The sequence below is a fragment of the Ostrinia nubilalis genome, chromosome 15 (genome assembly GCF_963855985.1).
Source record: "Ostrinia nubilalis chromosome 15, ilOstNubi1.1, whole genome shotgun sequence".
In the NCBI taxonomy this organism is placed as follows: Eukaryota; Metazoa; Arthropoda; class Insecta; order Lepidoptera; family Crambidae; genus Ostrinia; species Ostrinia nubilalis.
In genome coordinates this window covers 6,403,224-6,418,406 of record NC_087102.1, presented here as the reverse complement: position 1 = coordinate 6,418,406, position 15,183 = coordinate 6,403,224, and the positions used below count along the sequence as shown (strand labels likewise).

Genomic DNA, 15,183 nt, shown 5'->3' with positions numbered 1-15,183 from the left:
TAATTGAATATTATTAACAATTCTCGATAATTTTAATCGATTGAAAAATATTCGGTATTTGAATCGTAAGGTATATTCAATTCTATCAATATCATTATATTCAATTTTAATAATAAAATAAATATTATTTACTACCACCTATGAAATGTTCTGAAAATTGCCTGGAGCGCTCCCCCAATCCTGGGTTTTCCCTTTCCAAGCTGAGAGGACATCATTTTGGTTCTATCGATACATTATAAAGGTACTTAATATTTGAAATGTATTACCAATTATTGTTATAAGCATTTTGAGTGAATAAAACTTTCAATTCTATTAGAACTTTAGACATTTCTCTCACTTTAAGCGGCATTGGATTTTTCATCGGATTTTGAAACTGTTACAGATATATTAAAGATGATCCCATACTTATGTCATTGTCAATATCAGTATTATGATCACAATTCTTTTTATTTTATTCATGACCTTTTAGACCAGTTGGACACATATATTTTTAACTTTTAATTAAAATCTAGTCATACTGTAGCAATTTGGACGATTTATTTTATTTACAAGATCGGTATCTTATTGTCTATGATGACCGCAATCAACATCACTATTACGTGGATTCCTAACAATGAAGTACGGCATTGCCTTGTGCCGATTTTACATAGATTTTATCGACACAAATTATGGAACTTCATAGGATATGGAGCAGGCCACGCCCTAAAATGTCCGGATGTCGTCATAGTATTATGGAATACATATAAAAGACTTTTATTATTTCATTTTCTAATCCTCAAGTGTCCATTACAATCTAATTAATATTTATGTATTCAAAAAGTAAGAGATCAATTTTGATACTTTACTGCTGTGCCCAGGAATCTGAGGCCGTTTCTGACAATGTCCTTTCTAAACTCATAGAAATTAAAATATCTTCGAACTCCCACGGGATAGGCAAGTAATATTTTCAGGTATTATAGATAATTATATCATGCATCAATATAAAGTAAATATAGCTGCCAATTTTCTAGGACAACGGAGAAAAAAATGTTTTCTGAAAATCATAAATTATTAAATAATTCCTAAATTACTGCAGCAATAACCATTTATTTTTGCATAAAGGTAGACGTTATAGTGATAGGTAAATTTATTTACAAAATTCTGACTTAATGTAATTTTTTTAGAAAATATGCTTCTAAAACTGTTTTTTTTATAAAATCACAAAATCGAATATTTCTTCGAAACTAAACAAATACAACTACTAGTTCCTTCATCAATTTTATACATAATAGTAATATCTAACGATTGAATTAATAAAACAGGGATGTCCGCTTCTAAGGGAAAATAAAAGACTGTGCACTGCTGAACTTTCCAAATACCCCGGTTGGTAGCGGCCTGCATCCAGCGTCTTCCTGATACCCTTTTATGCAATTTTTTTTTATTTAATGTTTGTTAACTACGTGGGAGTAGTGTTTTACTCGAATTTATTGATGTGGCTTTACTATTTTAACTTCACTGAGTAATGGCTTCATTCCAAGATCTGCAGTCGCAGTTTTATCCGTTTACAGTTGAGCGATTGTTCCTATTGTAAAGTTAAGTAATTAAAAACATGTGTAAGGAATTCTTAGTGAACTCGAGAAACACATAAAGATAAAAATTAAATAAGTTCATTGACTTCTGCTATTGAGAGGTCGCGATCTGAACTTCAAACTTTTTTATTACCTAAATGGGCTCGTTTCAGGATCCTAGAATAAAATTGTGAGTGCCAATTTAGGCATAATGTCTCTGCCGATCAACTGACGCGCTTTTTATGGCCTGTCAAAACGATTTTTCTCTATGGCATAAGTATAAACGGTCATACAACGATTTGACGTCATTCTTTGAAGTCAATTCAAAATCAATAAATGATATCTTAGCCATATTTTTTTTAAAGAAATATACAAATCTTATTAATATTATTCTGCGGAAGAAGACCTAAGGTCAGGTAGGTTATAACTATGTCAATAAAGGAAGTTCCTTCCGCGTTGAGTCCGGTCCAGTGACCGAGACAAGGCACCTAAACTTAATATCACAATGTTTATAATTACATATATTATTAAAGTAGAATTCAGAAGATCAGACGGCATGTCTTTTTTCCGGAAAATTAACACGAAAAACGAGCTTTTTTTTCATTTAATTACTTCTCTCAATGTTGTGACCTCAGATCATAGAAAGAGAATAGATATGAAGTCGTGCGTAACTACAACGAGAACCAGTGTCCCCACATTTCCCCCACCACAGCTCCCACACACACATTCAACTGTGTAAAAACAAAGCGACTGAGAGTCTACGACAACATGTGCAACCGGCTTAAAAGTGCTGTGATTGGCCAGAAGGCGTGCCTTATGGCCAATCAATGGCCGCGTGACGTGACGCACACTTTGAAAACGCTAGTGAGAGAACAAAGATAAAATGCAGTCGACAAGATATCGATACTTTAAATCGCTAAGGGCAAGGCTCGAAACTGGTTTCACAAAATGCTTATGTATGAAAACCTTTTTATTATTATACGTTATTATTAACTACTATTACGCATTTACTTTTTAATTATGGCGATCTGCGTACCGCATATGTTTATCAAAAATAATGCCTATATTAGGCTTTTAACTAGCTCTTATAATAATTACATAGTTGACAGTTACTAATTACTTCTACTGTTATTATTTTTTTTGTAAAATCTTATAATCGCAAGTAACACATAATTTTTTTATTTAAAATTACAAAATAGAAAATTATAATTTACTTCTATTTATCGATAATAGGAAACCGCATTAGAACACGAGCACGGCACTATGTTACGACCGGCACATGCGGCCGTACTGTGTATTTTCACACGACAGTGGATATCGGAAGAAATTAAATACATTGCGCAGTAGTTGAGCATGGCATAAAGTGGTTGCTAACTAAATCGTCAATGTACAAGTGTGTTAGAATTTTTATCGCCACTGATTTCGATATCGCAGTAACTGTTACGGCACTGAATTCGTTCGTAAAAATGTTTAGTTTTTTTTATTTATAAGCAAAATACCAATGGATTTGCAATACTTACATGTAGTAAATGACTCCATTGTTCCTGTAGTTCTTCGTTTCACTTGTTTTATTGCACGTAACGACGCATTATCCAAAATATCGGAGAACATTTCCTTAGTACGACTGAATCGCGACTAACCTAGCTACGCGGCCGATGTTCGTTTCTGGGCATATCGCGGAGACACGCGCCACGCCCCCGTTTCACATCTATTCCCTTCTATGATCTGAGGTTGTGACAGTGTTGGGAAGATTATTAAAAAATGTGGGGGGAAAAATCCACATTCTATCAACCGAACTCAATGTCAAAAACTGTCTCTTGCGCGCTGTTCTTCTTTTATGGTAGCAGACTTTATAAGGGTAAATAACACTAATATAAAATAGGTTTATGTACCTATATCGAGACCTAGATCACGTGTGGCACCACACTTAAAACTTTATTGCCCATTAACTACTGACAATTGACCCCATCAAATCCTGCGTATAAAATCGCATTATTCTAGACATGCGTTTCATTTAATCACACCAATCATGAATACCCATGATCGTAATCATCAATGCGTTCGCTGACATCATCCAGATGAAAACACGTGCCGATCCGAGTCGAGATGACCGTAAAAACGAACCAGATCTAGCCGCAATAGATCCTGATTATAGCTAGAGTTGCAATTACGTAGTGATGTGCCACGATGTACCTATCGTTTTCCAGAAAGACGTAGGTATTTTTTGTCTTAGACGCTTACTTGATTACTTAGTAGGCCTAGGATGCGCGCCGCGATAAAGTTATCGCACCATTTTATCGACTTTACGCGATAGGCCCATACATTTCCCGTCGAAAATCATCGATAAAATGTTATCACGCCGCTCATCTTAGGTCGGCTGGATAAAAAATGTAGAGTACGAGTACCTTAAAAAATTACATCATGATAACCAGCACCAGGTAAAAGTCTGTTGCCAGATTTACCTCAAAACGAAATAAACAAAAAAAAGTAACTCACAAAAATGACACAATTATTGAAATAGGTAAGTACATCTGATAAACGGAACAGCATTAGCTCATAAAAGTAGATTTGACTAATACCGTGAACTAGTTAAGTATAGATAGTAAATTAACTCACTTTTGAGTCCCACTTTACAATAGTAAATACAAACTTGTAACTCGAGTAAGTACGATGTTACACATCACTACGCCAGACTCTCATTTCAGCGCCTGATCGGTAGGTTTCTCATTTAAATCAGTAAGACAGTGCCCGGGGTCCTTATAAACCTGTTACGTACAAACATTTGTTTCTTTCATCAAGAACAAATTGAAATGTTGATTGAATTAAAAACATAAAAAAAACTAAACAGACTCAGAAAAAAAACTTCCCTAAAAGTCTTCCTTGTCTAAAGCCAAAATAGGCACAAATTGACGGAATCCACGATTAAAATTCTGTAACCTTTTTGAATTTGTTTGTATACCAATTAACGATAGGCTAACTAATTTATGCACGATCATAAAACACGTATTACTTCAGCAGTCCATAATTATGACGAAAATTGAGTAACACAATTTTCGAGAAGTTTCTAACATCGTCAAGTAAACATCATTAAGTGTGTTTGTAATTACTTCGACGTGATCAAGTCGTAAAAGAATCTCGCAAGGCCAATGATACTGTTATATTGAAAAATAATGTAATTATAACGGAAACGATTCCTAGTAGTTTTCCGAACTGAAGTTGAAAAATAAGATGAGACTATGAAGCCTCATTTGTCTAAGAACATAGAGCGAAATAAATAGCAAAAAATCATCCACATATTTCATTATATCATAGAGTTTGTATCGTAAATACTTTTTGGCTGAGTGACAATATTGACTGTCTCTTATAATACTTCTAGTCATCATCATTATGTCTAAAAGCTGCTGTAGAAATGGCTGTCAAAAGTAACGGATTTCGGGACAAACAGTCCCGAAAAGGACCTATATGCTAATCGTTAGTTTCAACCAAATGCCAATATTATACAAAGTGCCTTCCTCAAGGATTTGTACAGTGACCGACCCTGCGCTGCCCGCATATGCCTCTCAGGTGCTTCCCGCGACCTTCACCAGATCCAAGATTATAAACTTTCGCGTTCCAACTCAGCTGAACCACGGTTGTAGCAACATAGCCGAAATGTCTAGCTGTAAGTATTAAGTGTAGGTGGACATCAGGCGACAGACGCGGCGACTAGCTGGACGCAACGACAAGCTACTGCTGACAATTTATACTAACATTATAAATGCGAAAGTAACTCTGTCTGTCTGTCTGTCTTGCTGTTGCTATTAAAATTTCACGCCTAAACTACCGATTTTGATGAAAAATTGCATAGAGATAGTTTGAGTTCCGGGAAAGGACATAGGATAGTTTTCATCCCGGTTTTTGAAACAGGGATGCGCGCGATAAAGTTTTTCTGTGATAGACAAGATTCCACGCGGGCGAAGCCGCGGGCGGAAAACTAGTTTCATATATTTTGTTCAAAGCTTCGCACACTTGGCGTCAATAAGTTAATACCTATATGAAATTGACAAGTATTCTTGTCAGGCTTGTATTAAGGCGTCCAAGTCGCCAAGCTGTCGCTGTCGCGTGTCGCCTAGTGTGCGCCTACACTTATGTAACTCTTATAAAAATGACGCGTTAAGACCAGTGTGTCTTTACTTCACCAGAATACACAGATGCAGTATATGCTAAAACAGTATTTATATTAAAATTTGTATTCGAACTGACCTGTTTTGTGGTTGCGGAGACGCCGCTCGTTCTCCCTGCACCAGGAATAAAGACCCCCGGTCCGCGTCCAGGAGGATTGACACGTTCTGGAGGATCTTGTGGCACAGGACCCTCACTTCCAGCTCGTTGCAAATGTCTTTCACCTACAACAATGAAAAGGGATCTTTTAAACCATGACAAAGATATAGAGCTAGGGACTGGAACTCGCTACCTGCTGCTGTCTTTCCCGAAGACTATAATCCGGGTCTTTTCAAGGCGAGAGTGAATAGGCACTTACAGGCAGATATGTACCACCCCAGACTGCATCCCACTTAACACCAGGTGCGATTGTGGTCAAATACCTAGCTTGTTATGCATAAAAAAAGTCTAAGAATAGTGTAGTCGGATATTCACAATCATTTAATAATCTCTGAAATGTATAATCGATGTTATCGATAGTATCGTTTTGATTCAAATATTGATTGAATCGATTGGTTACCCAGATAATTATAATCTATCTATTGCTATAAAACTAATATCGATATTATCCGTAGTCTTATCTAGAATCGATCAGTTTAGGGGCAATAACAACCATCGATTTGCAAGTTTCACCGACACTTAGCAATTACTTAGGCTCTAGGCGTTACCTACATTGACGCCCGTATTGACAAACGATGCTTGCTTAAGTGAATCAGCAAATCGAACGCACAGAGTTGAATAGAGCCCTGTGACTGGTTCGTATGTCACCCTGTGCGTTCACGCGCACTGTGAGTGAGGCCCGAGTAATGTTTGTGAATACGGGCGTTATTGTAAAAAAGATACATAAAAAGTACGCAACGAAATAAGGTGACACACTAACTGTATGATGAGTAATATTCGAAAGTACTCACAAATGTACCAGTTTACATTTACACACATCCGCACTGATAGAGCCCGTATGAAAGTTGTAATTTTGATACAGTTGTGCTTTACAAACGGGGACTCTTTATTGATACACTGTGTACTTACTATCTATAGGATTACAGGAAATTTCTACATGAAGTCCTTTTACACATAAAAGGACTTATGCCCGTTTTCACCATCAATCCCTATTTTTAAGTGACCCCTATATGGTAACACATAACAGGAATTTTGTTTTCATATGTGTCACTCAGACATGGTTTCAACATACAGACATGGTTTCTGTGCTTATTATGTTAGGGTCCTGAAATAAACCTAGTCTTACACTAAGTGACTGGCACTTTCTGGGTAATCTTGCTTCAATAAGTATTAGGTTAGCATTATTTTTGCTCCATTTCAGACACAAAGGGAACAGATGATATTTACAAAGGGACAACAGAAGCCCTTATAGCTCATCTAATAGATTATTGTAATAATAGGCAGCGCATCACGCTTTCACCAAATAATGAGACCAATTAACTAGATTATACTTTTCTTACAGACGCAAATAGATTATCGTGATTCTCAATTAATCAAATCAAAGCCTTTTAGTCTCGATATAAAGCTTAAAGTCTACTTATTCACTTTGGTGAATATAAATATTCAAAAGTGTTTATAAGACCTAGATTGTTAGGTCTTATAAAAACTTTTATATTCATTCACTCAAAGTTCGATTCATTCTGCATTAGGACCTTATACCCACTTCTTACTCATCTAAATGGTTTAAAATTTCTTGACATGACCTGACATGAAATAATAATTACTTAAAATTATTTCGTGTTATTTTTACACGATACTTCCCCTGAAAACTTGTAGCCTGTTTAACAGTAAAATCGTCCTTTGATTTGTTAAGAAATCTAACTTTAATCATGAACGGTGAGATATGTACGAATCCAAGAAGTTTACCTTGTCTAGTGACAGTTCTGTCTCTGTTCCTCTCTACATCATTACATATGACCTATCTATACTTGTGTTCGTCTCAGGATTCTGTCTAATCAACTATTGTGCCAAACTAGCTGACATACTGAAGGCGTGACTCACTCGGCGCTAGACCGACGTAGGCGCAAGTTCATAACGCGGCCACTCGGTCACGGCACACATGTCACAAAAACTACACTAGAACACACAGTTTACGTTTCATTCACACGAACATCGGTGTCAACCAGTTGTTTGGTAGAAAAAAATCCTTAACAGCGCTTTTGGTTTGAGAAAAGCGTGTTTTATGTGCGCGTGCGCCGGTTTTCGACAAAATGTAGCGTAATCTTGAGAATTATGTATTCGTAGGCTTCAAAAATTGCCATTCAAGTAAAGTGTAAGTATAAGTATGCTGCAAAAAAGTATGAATGAGTAGCGGAACAATTCATGTAATAAGCAAAATAAGAACAGAAGAAAATGCACTCCGCATTAGTGAAGCGTGGACGGATGTGCATAAAATTCAAATAATTTTCATTCACAATAAACGCGCGGCGCATCCCTAACAACTAAATACGAGACAGAATATTCAGGTCAGCTGGAAATGCTGGAATTCATACTCCGACAAACATTTTGATGAAGGATTTGTACTGGCTGCACACATTTTACACATAACAATCGATTGATACAATGAAGAATAAACATTCCGATTCCAAAACCAATATTCGTGTACGAGCATTGTTTTCTTATTGAATAATTACGATTTATTCGATTCATTCGATATGTTTTATATTCGATGCGCGCACGGCGTATGAGTATGTTAAGGCGTCTGTGTCAGCGCGCACGCACACAGACGCATCGCCGCGACCGGTTCGAGGAGCCCAAGCTGCAGAGCGGCGCGGCGCTGCCCGCCCCCCATTCGGGTCTCAGAGCGCGACGCGGGCGCATCGATTTTGTGTCTATTATACCTATCAAATACCTACTTTCATTGTAAACCCGCATTACATCAAATATTCAAGATTCCTGCGTTTCATTGCCTTCTGCTGCGACCTACTCACCTCACCATACAACTTCGAGCCGGATTACGAATTTCGAGCGGAATAAAATTCCGCTTGGCGAGCACGAGCAGAACACGCAGCGGCGAGGTGAAATCAAGGGCGTAGCAGACAGCGAACGTGGCAGCGATCCGTGGCAATTCGAAACGGAAATATTTCAAACTTCAACAACGGTGACGTCTACAGTGGCGATTATTCAAGACAATCCGTGGCGCCAGTACCGGATTATTTCATCAAAACCCTGAAAAGGGGCCTGCAGTTCATATTCGTGAGTTCGTTCCAATCACAAGCGCATTTCCTCTCCTCACTTTCACTTTCTAAATCAGTGCAGTGATTATTTTATCTGTCCAAGTATTATTCTAACAATTATCAATTCAATATTTTTAAAGTTAATTTACCTACTTCTGAAATTTTATCGTAAATATTTTCACAAATTAACATTCCTATAATTTTCCTATAATTTTCTAAACAAAATAGTGCCCACGTATTTAGTAAATTACATGTAGGTATTGCATTCCAAACTTTCAGAGGCATTTAAACATTTGATTTGCTTCCATTTCTACCAAGCACCAAATCGAATTTGTTGTTTTTGCATTATAATCAAGTGAATTTTGTGTACATTACAGTTATATTGCCCGAGCGTGGCGGAACGCTCGAGCCCGCGCATGCTGGCGTGGCTGCCGGCGCTCGGCAGTCCAAAGGTCACAGCCGCGCTCGCGGTGGCTCAAGCACGTGGCGCGTGCCGTGCACGCTTCGCATAGCTTCTACACGCTTCTTTCACTTCATTTTCATTTTAAGTATCATTCCAAAGGCTTCTCTCTTTATTTGTTTTTTCTTCATGCCTTTTTATAAAGGAAATAATTTTTTTTCTTCACTAGCTGGCGAAACATTGGTAAAATTTTCTTCTAACCTTTCTTAATTTGCACAGTTGCCTTTATTATTTACATAATGGAAGATTTAAAATCATTAAAACGCACTAGAGCATCTCAGAAATCAAAGTTAACTATTTTCAAATCATATCTTGAACCACTTCTTGCTTGCAAAGACTTAAATGCCTTACAAATTCACGAAACAAACATTCGCTTAGCGAAAATCCAAGCATTATACGATGAGTTCGATAGCATTCAAACTCAAATAGAAAATGCACTCGAAATTCCAGGTGACGAGTTTGCCGAACGCGAGACCTTCGAACGAGCTTACTTTGGTGCCATCGCAGCGGCTCAGGAGCTGCTGAGCAGACACGCGGCGGCCGGGCCTGTTTCTGGGGCTGACTTCGCGTCGGTGCCAGGCTCGGAGGTGGCAAGTGCTGTACCAAACATTAAGTTACCAACAATTAACTTACCTATTTTCACTGGACGCTATCAGGACTGGTTAGAATTTCACGAAACATACACATCACTAATCCACACAAACTCATCAATACCTAACATACACAAATTTCATTATTTACGAGCATCTTTAAGGGATAATGCTGCTCTTATTATTCAATCTTTAGATTTTTCATCAGAAAATTATAATGTTGCTTGGGATCTCTTGTGCGACCGTTACAATAACAATCGCATTTTAATTAATAATCATGTTCAAGCTCTGTTCAACATTGACTTTGTTACTAAAGAATCTGCAAGGGCCTTACGTAACATCATAGATATCGTAAACAAGAATCTACGATCCCTAAAAACATTAAAAGTACCTACAGAGCATTGGGACATTCTAGTCATACACATTGTATCTAACAAGTTAGACCCAGCAACAGTACGCGATTGGGAAGTTCATCGTAATACAATAAAAGAGTTACCAACTTTGTCTGATTTTAACAATTTCTTAAAAAATCGGGCTGACTTGTTGGAGACTATGGACGAAAAACACTCACACTCACAACCGTTACGACGACACAGTGACGTCACACATGTTAGGCCAAAAACATTCATAGCGAATCAAGACACTACAAAACAAACACAAATTCCATGCCCTATTTGCAAAGGTTCTCATTCAATTTATCACTGTATGAAATTCAAATTATTACCAATTGAAAGACGCATAGAAAAGATTAAACAATTAAAACTTTGCACAAATTGCTTGCGTTCAGGGCATGATGAGAAACGATGCAAATATGGGACATGTAAAAGGTGTTCGCGTAGACACAACACTATGTTACACATAGATAACAAACAGGCCACAATCTCTCAGCCACATTCACAAACAGAATGTGTAGTACTTCCTGCAATGCAAAAGCAAAGGGAGACCGAATCATTTTCACAAAACAATCAATTAGACACAAATAATATTACACTTTCAACAATGCATTCAGGTCAGGTTTTATTATCCACAGTCCAAATTCATATCACAGATAAATTTGGCAATTTACACAAAATTCGTGCCCTTTTAGATAATGGCAGCACGTCTAATTTCATCACAGAAAACTTACAAAGACAACTCAACATTCCATGCTATTCAACTTCAATATCTGTTCAAGGATTAAATAGTCAATGTTCTAAAATTACTAAGAGATGCGACGTAAACATTTCGTCCCTCACAAACAGCGGTTACACAGCAAATGTAAATTGCTTTGTTGTGCCGCAAATAACGCAATTAACTCCTTCTAAATTCATCAACATAGATCATTTCAATATTCCCCCTCACATCCACCTCGCGGACCCTCAATTCAACACTCCGTCTGAGGTGCAGATGTTGCTGGGCGCAGACCTGTTTTGGCAGGTTTTGTCAAACAATCGAATACCATTAGGTAAAAACATGCCAACCATAGCTGAAACAATGCTTGGGTGGATAGTCTCTGGCCAAGTCAGAGGCAAACGCTTTCAAAACGCAGTCAATTGCAATTTCATTCAAGACACTGAGCTCGAAACAAAGCTTAACAATTTTTTTGCATTAGAGTCAGTTGGCACTACTCAACAATCCCCTTCTGTGGGTGAGAGTCAATGTGAATCAATTTTCACCGAAACTACTGTCCGTCAACCAGACGGCAGGTTCATGGTTACCATACCATTAAAGGAATCTCCTAACTGTCTAGGAGACTCCGCCGAGCAAGCTCTTTCCAGATTTCATGCATTAGAACACAAATTCAAACGAAATCCCACATTCAAACAAAATTACGTAGCTTTCATGAATGAATACATTTCTCTAGGTCACATGTCAGAAAACACAAATCCAAACAACACTGAAGTTTCATATTTTTTACCACATCATGGGGTTTTGCGAGAGGAAAGCACAACAACAAAACTGAGGACTGTTTTTGATGCCTCTGCAGTTACAAGTACTGGCAAGTCATTTAATGACATTCAGCATATAGGTCCTACTATACAAGAGGATTTAGTTAGCATACTAATTCGATTCCGCCAGCATAAGTTTGTTGTAACTGCAGACATAGAAAAAATGTACAGACAAATTTTAGTTTCTGAAAGCCAACGCTGCTTACAACAGATCTTTTGGCGCTCAGATCAGTCACAAGAGGTTAAACAATACAAATTAAATACCGTTACCTACGGTACAGCTTCTGCACCATATTTGGCATGCAGATGTTTAGTGCAACTTGGCCGTGACTGCATAGATCAAACTATAAGCAAAACAATCTTATCAGACTTCTATGTAGACGATTTAGTCACTGGTCATTCTGATGAATCATCATTAGTTCAAATATGCAAAGGAATAATTAACGAATTAAATGGCGCTCAATTTAACTTACGCAAGTGGCATACAAACAGTCAGCTGGTACATAAAGAAATTGTAGGCAAAGACAGCAACGAAGACTTAGTAAATCTGAGCAAAAACGAATACACAAAAACATTAGGCTTACAGTGGGCTACCAGTAGCGACTCGTTGTTATTTCCACTATCACTAACAGATGTACACAAAACAAAAATAAACAAACGCACAATTTTATCATCAATCGCTCAAATTTTTGACCCATTGGGTCTAATTAACCCCTGTATGCTGCAGGCTAAACTAATATTACAAAATCTTTGGGCCAAGAATATTTCATGGGACGAACCATTGTCTCAAGAAATTCAATCTCAGTGGAACTGCTTTATACAACACCTACCTGAATTAAATAATATTGAAATACCACGCAATGTTTTGAGCGATAAACCTATTAGAATTGAATTACATATCTTTTCAGATGCTTCAATTAAGGCATACTCTGCTTGCGTATACATACGCTCAATTTCAAACAATGGTGTTGTCGCAATTCATTTATTGTTAGCTAAGAGCAGAGTGGCTCCACTCAAACAGAAACTAACAATGCCTAGACTGGAACTTTGTGGGGCTCTTCTAGCTACTCACTTAGCAAAAAAGACTGAAAGTTCCCTGAATTTAACTTTAGATTCCAAATATTTTTGGTGTGATTCAACCATTGTGCTAGGTTGGATTAAGACATGTACTAAAGATAAACTGAAGTTGTTTGTTTATAACAGAATTACTCAAATTACAGAAAACTCAGAACCCTCCTCCTGGCACTACATTCCCACAAGTCTCAACCCTGCAGACATAGGCTCCAGGGGATTAAATGCAGCTCAGCTCAAAACTTCGACTTTGTGGTGGGGAGGTCCACAGTTCCTTCAGGAAGTGAAGTTTATCACACCTACACAACCACAAGAAAGACACATCGAGAACTCACAAGAAACAAAGTTTCAATGTCATTTATGTGCCAGTGAAAGCCACGAAAATACTTTCACGAGTAGTTTTTCAAATTACAGAAAATTACAACGTATTACAGCTCTGATACAACGGTTTATAAATAATTGTAAACATCCAAATAATAAAATCACGGGCCCATTAATGACATTTGAACTTGAACACGCCACACACATACTTTGTCGAATAGTGCAGCAAGACATGTTCTGTAAACAATATTCATTTCTTAAAAACAATAAACCACTTCCTGCCAAAGATAAACTACTAAGTTTAAATCCATTTATCGATGAGGCAGACCTCATAAGAGTTGGCGGAAGATTAAACAATTCAAATTATGACACAAATACAAAACATCCAATTTTATTACACGCTTCTCACAATGTTACAAAGTTACTAGTTCAACACTATCACACACTTTTATTACATGCAGGTCCACAGTTGTTATTGGCAAACTTAAGACATAAATTTTGGATTATTAACGGACGTAATCTAACGAGAAAAATAACACGTGATTGTTTAAAATGTTGCAGATTTTCAGGTAAAACTTACCAACCAATCATGAGTAGCCTGCCTGCAGAGAGACTGCATTCAGACTATCCATTTAGTAACACAGCTGTGGACTATGCGGGGCCAGTTCTTATAGCCGACAGAAAGGGCAGAGGTTCTAAACTTAAAAAAGCATACATATGTGTATTTGTCTGTTTGGCAGTTCGTGCAGTTCACATCGAGCTTGTCACCGACTTGAGTACACAAGGCTTTCTGTCAGCACTCAACAGATTCATAGCCCGCAGAGGCAGGCCCGCTGCAATATTTTCAGACAATGGCACAAACTTCGTAGGCGCTTATAACGAAATTTCTAAATTTTTAAAAAATAGTTCTAGTAGTATAGTTACATATTCAGCTGAGAAGGGAATTATTTTCAAGTTTTGCCCAGCATATAGTCCCCACTTCAATGGCTTAGCCGAGGGATCAGTAAAATCAATAAAATATCACTTAAAGAGAGTATTGTCACTAACTCATCTTGATTATGAAGAACTCAACTCAGTATTGGTAGAAATTGAAGCAATATTAAATTCAAGGCCTCTCACTCCTCTCTCCAATGATCCTTCAGATCTAATCCCTTTAACTCCTGCGCATTTTTTGATTGGACGAACAGTAACGATGTTGCCTGCTCCCCAGGTACAAGATGCTCACATCAACACTCTCTCAAGATATGCAAGAACACAATCGCTGAAGCACCACTTTTGGAACCGCTATTATATGGAGTATATTTCAGAATTACAGAAGCGAAGTAAATGGCGCAGAGATGGCGGTCAACCACAAATAGGAGAGATGGTTCTGATCAAAGATGACCGCCTGCCCCCCAACCGATGGCTGCTGGGTCGAGTCACTGCTGTCTTCCCCGGCGCCGACGGTGTCAACCGTGTGGCCGACGTCTACACTTCATCAGGAACAATGAGGAGAGCCTACAACAGGCTCTGCCCTTTACCAACATTGGAACCAGACGTTCCAAGGGCGGCAGTATGTTAAGGCGTCTGTGTCAGCGCGCACGCACACAGACGCATCGCCGCGACCGGTTCGAGGAGCCCAAGCTGCAGAGCGGCGCGGCGCTGCCCGCCCCCCATTCGGGTCTCAGAGCGCGACGCGGGCGCATCGATTTTGTGTCTATTATACCTATCAAATACCTACTTTCATTGTAAACCCGCATTACATCAAATATTCAAGATTCCTGCGTTTCATTGCCTTCTGCTGCGACCTACTCACCTCACCATACAGAGTATTTAAATTCCCATACAATATTCTCGAAACGATGCAATTACGCATTCAATACTGTCCCCACTTGCAGTATTCGAATGCTT

The 15,183-nt window shown here is 38.0% G+C and overlaps 1 protein-coding gene across 1 annotated transcript in view; it reads right to left on the bottom strand.

The window, feature by feature from the left end:
- LOC135078847 (dual 3',5'-cyclic-AMP and -GMP phosphodiesterase 11-like) overlaps positions 1 to 15,183 on the bottom strand; it is a 246,710-nt gene that overhangs the window by 96,648 nt on the left and 134,879 nt on the right. The window contains exon 6 of the mRNA XM_063973411.1: positions 5,790 to 5,932. Within this exon, the coding sequence (XP_063829481.1) occupies positions 5,790 to 5,932 (143 nt within the window). The remainder of the gene's footprint in view (positions 1 to 5,789; positions 5,933 to 15,183) is intronic.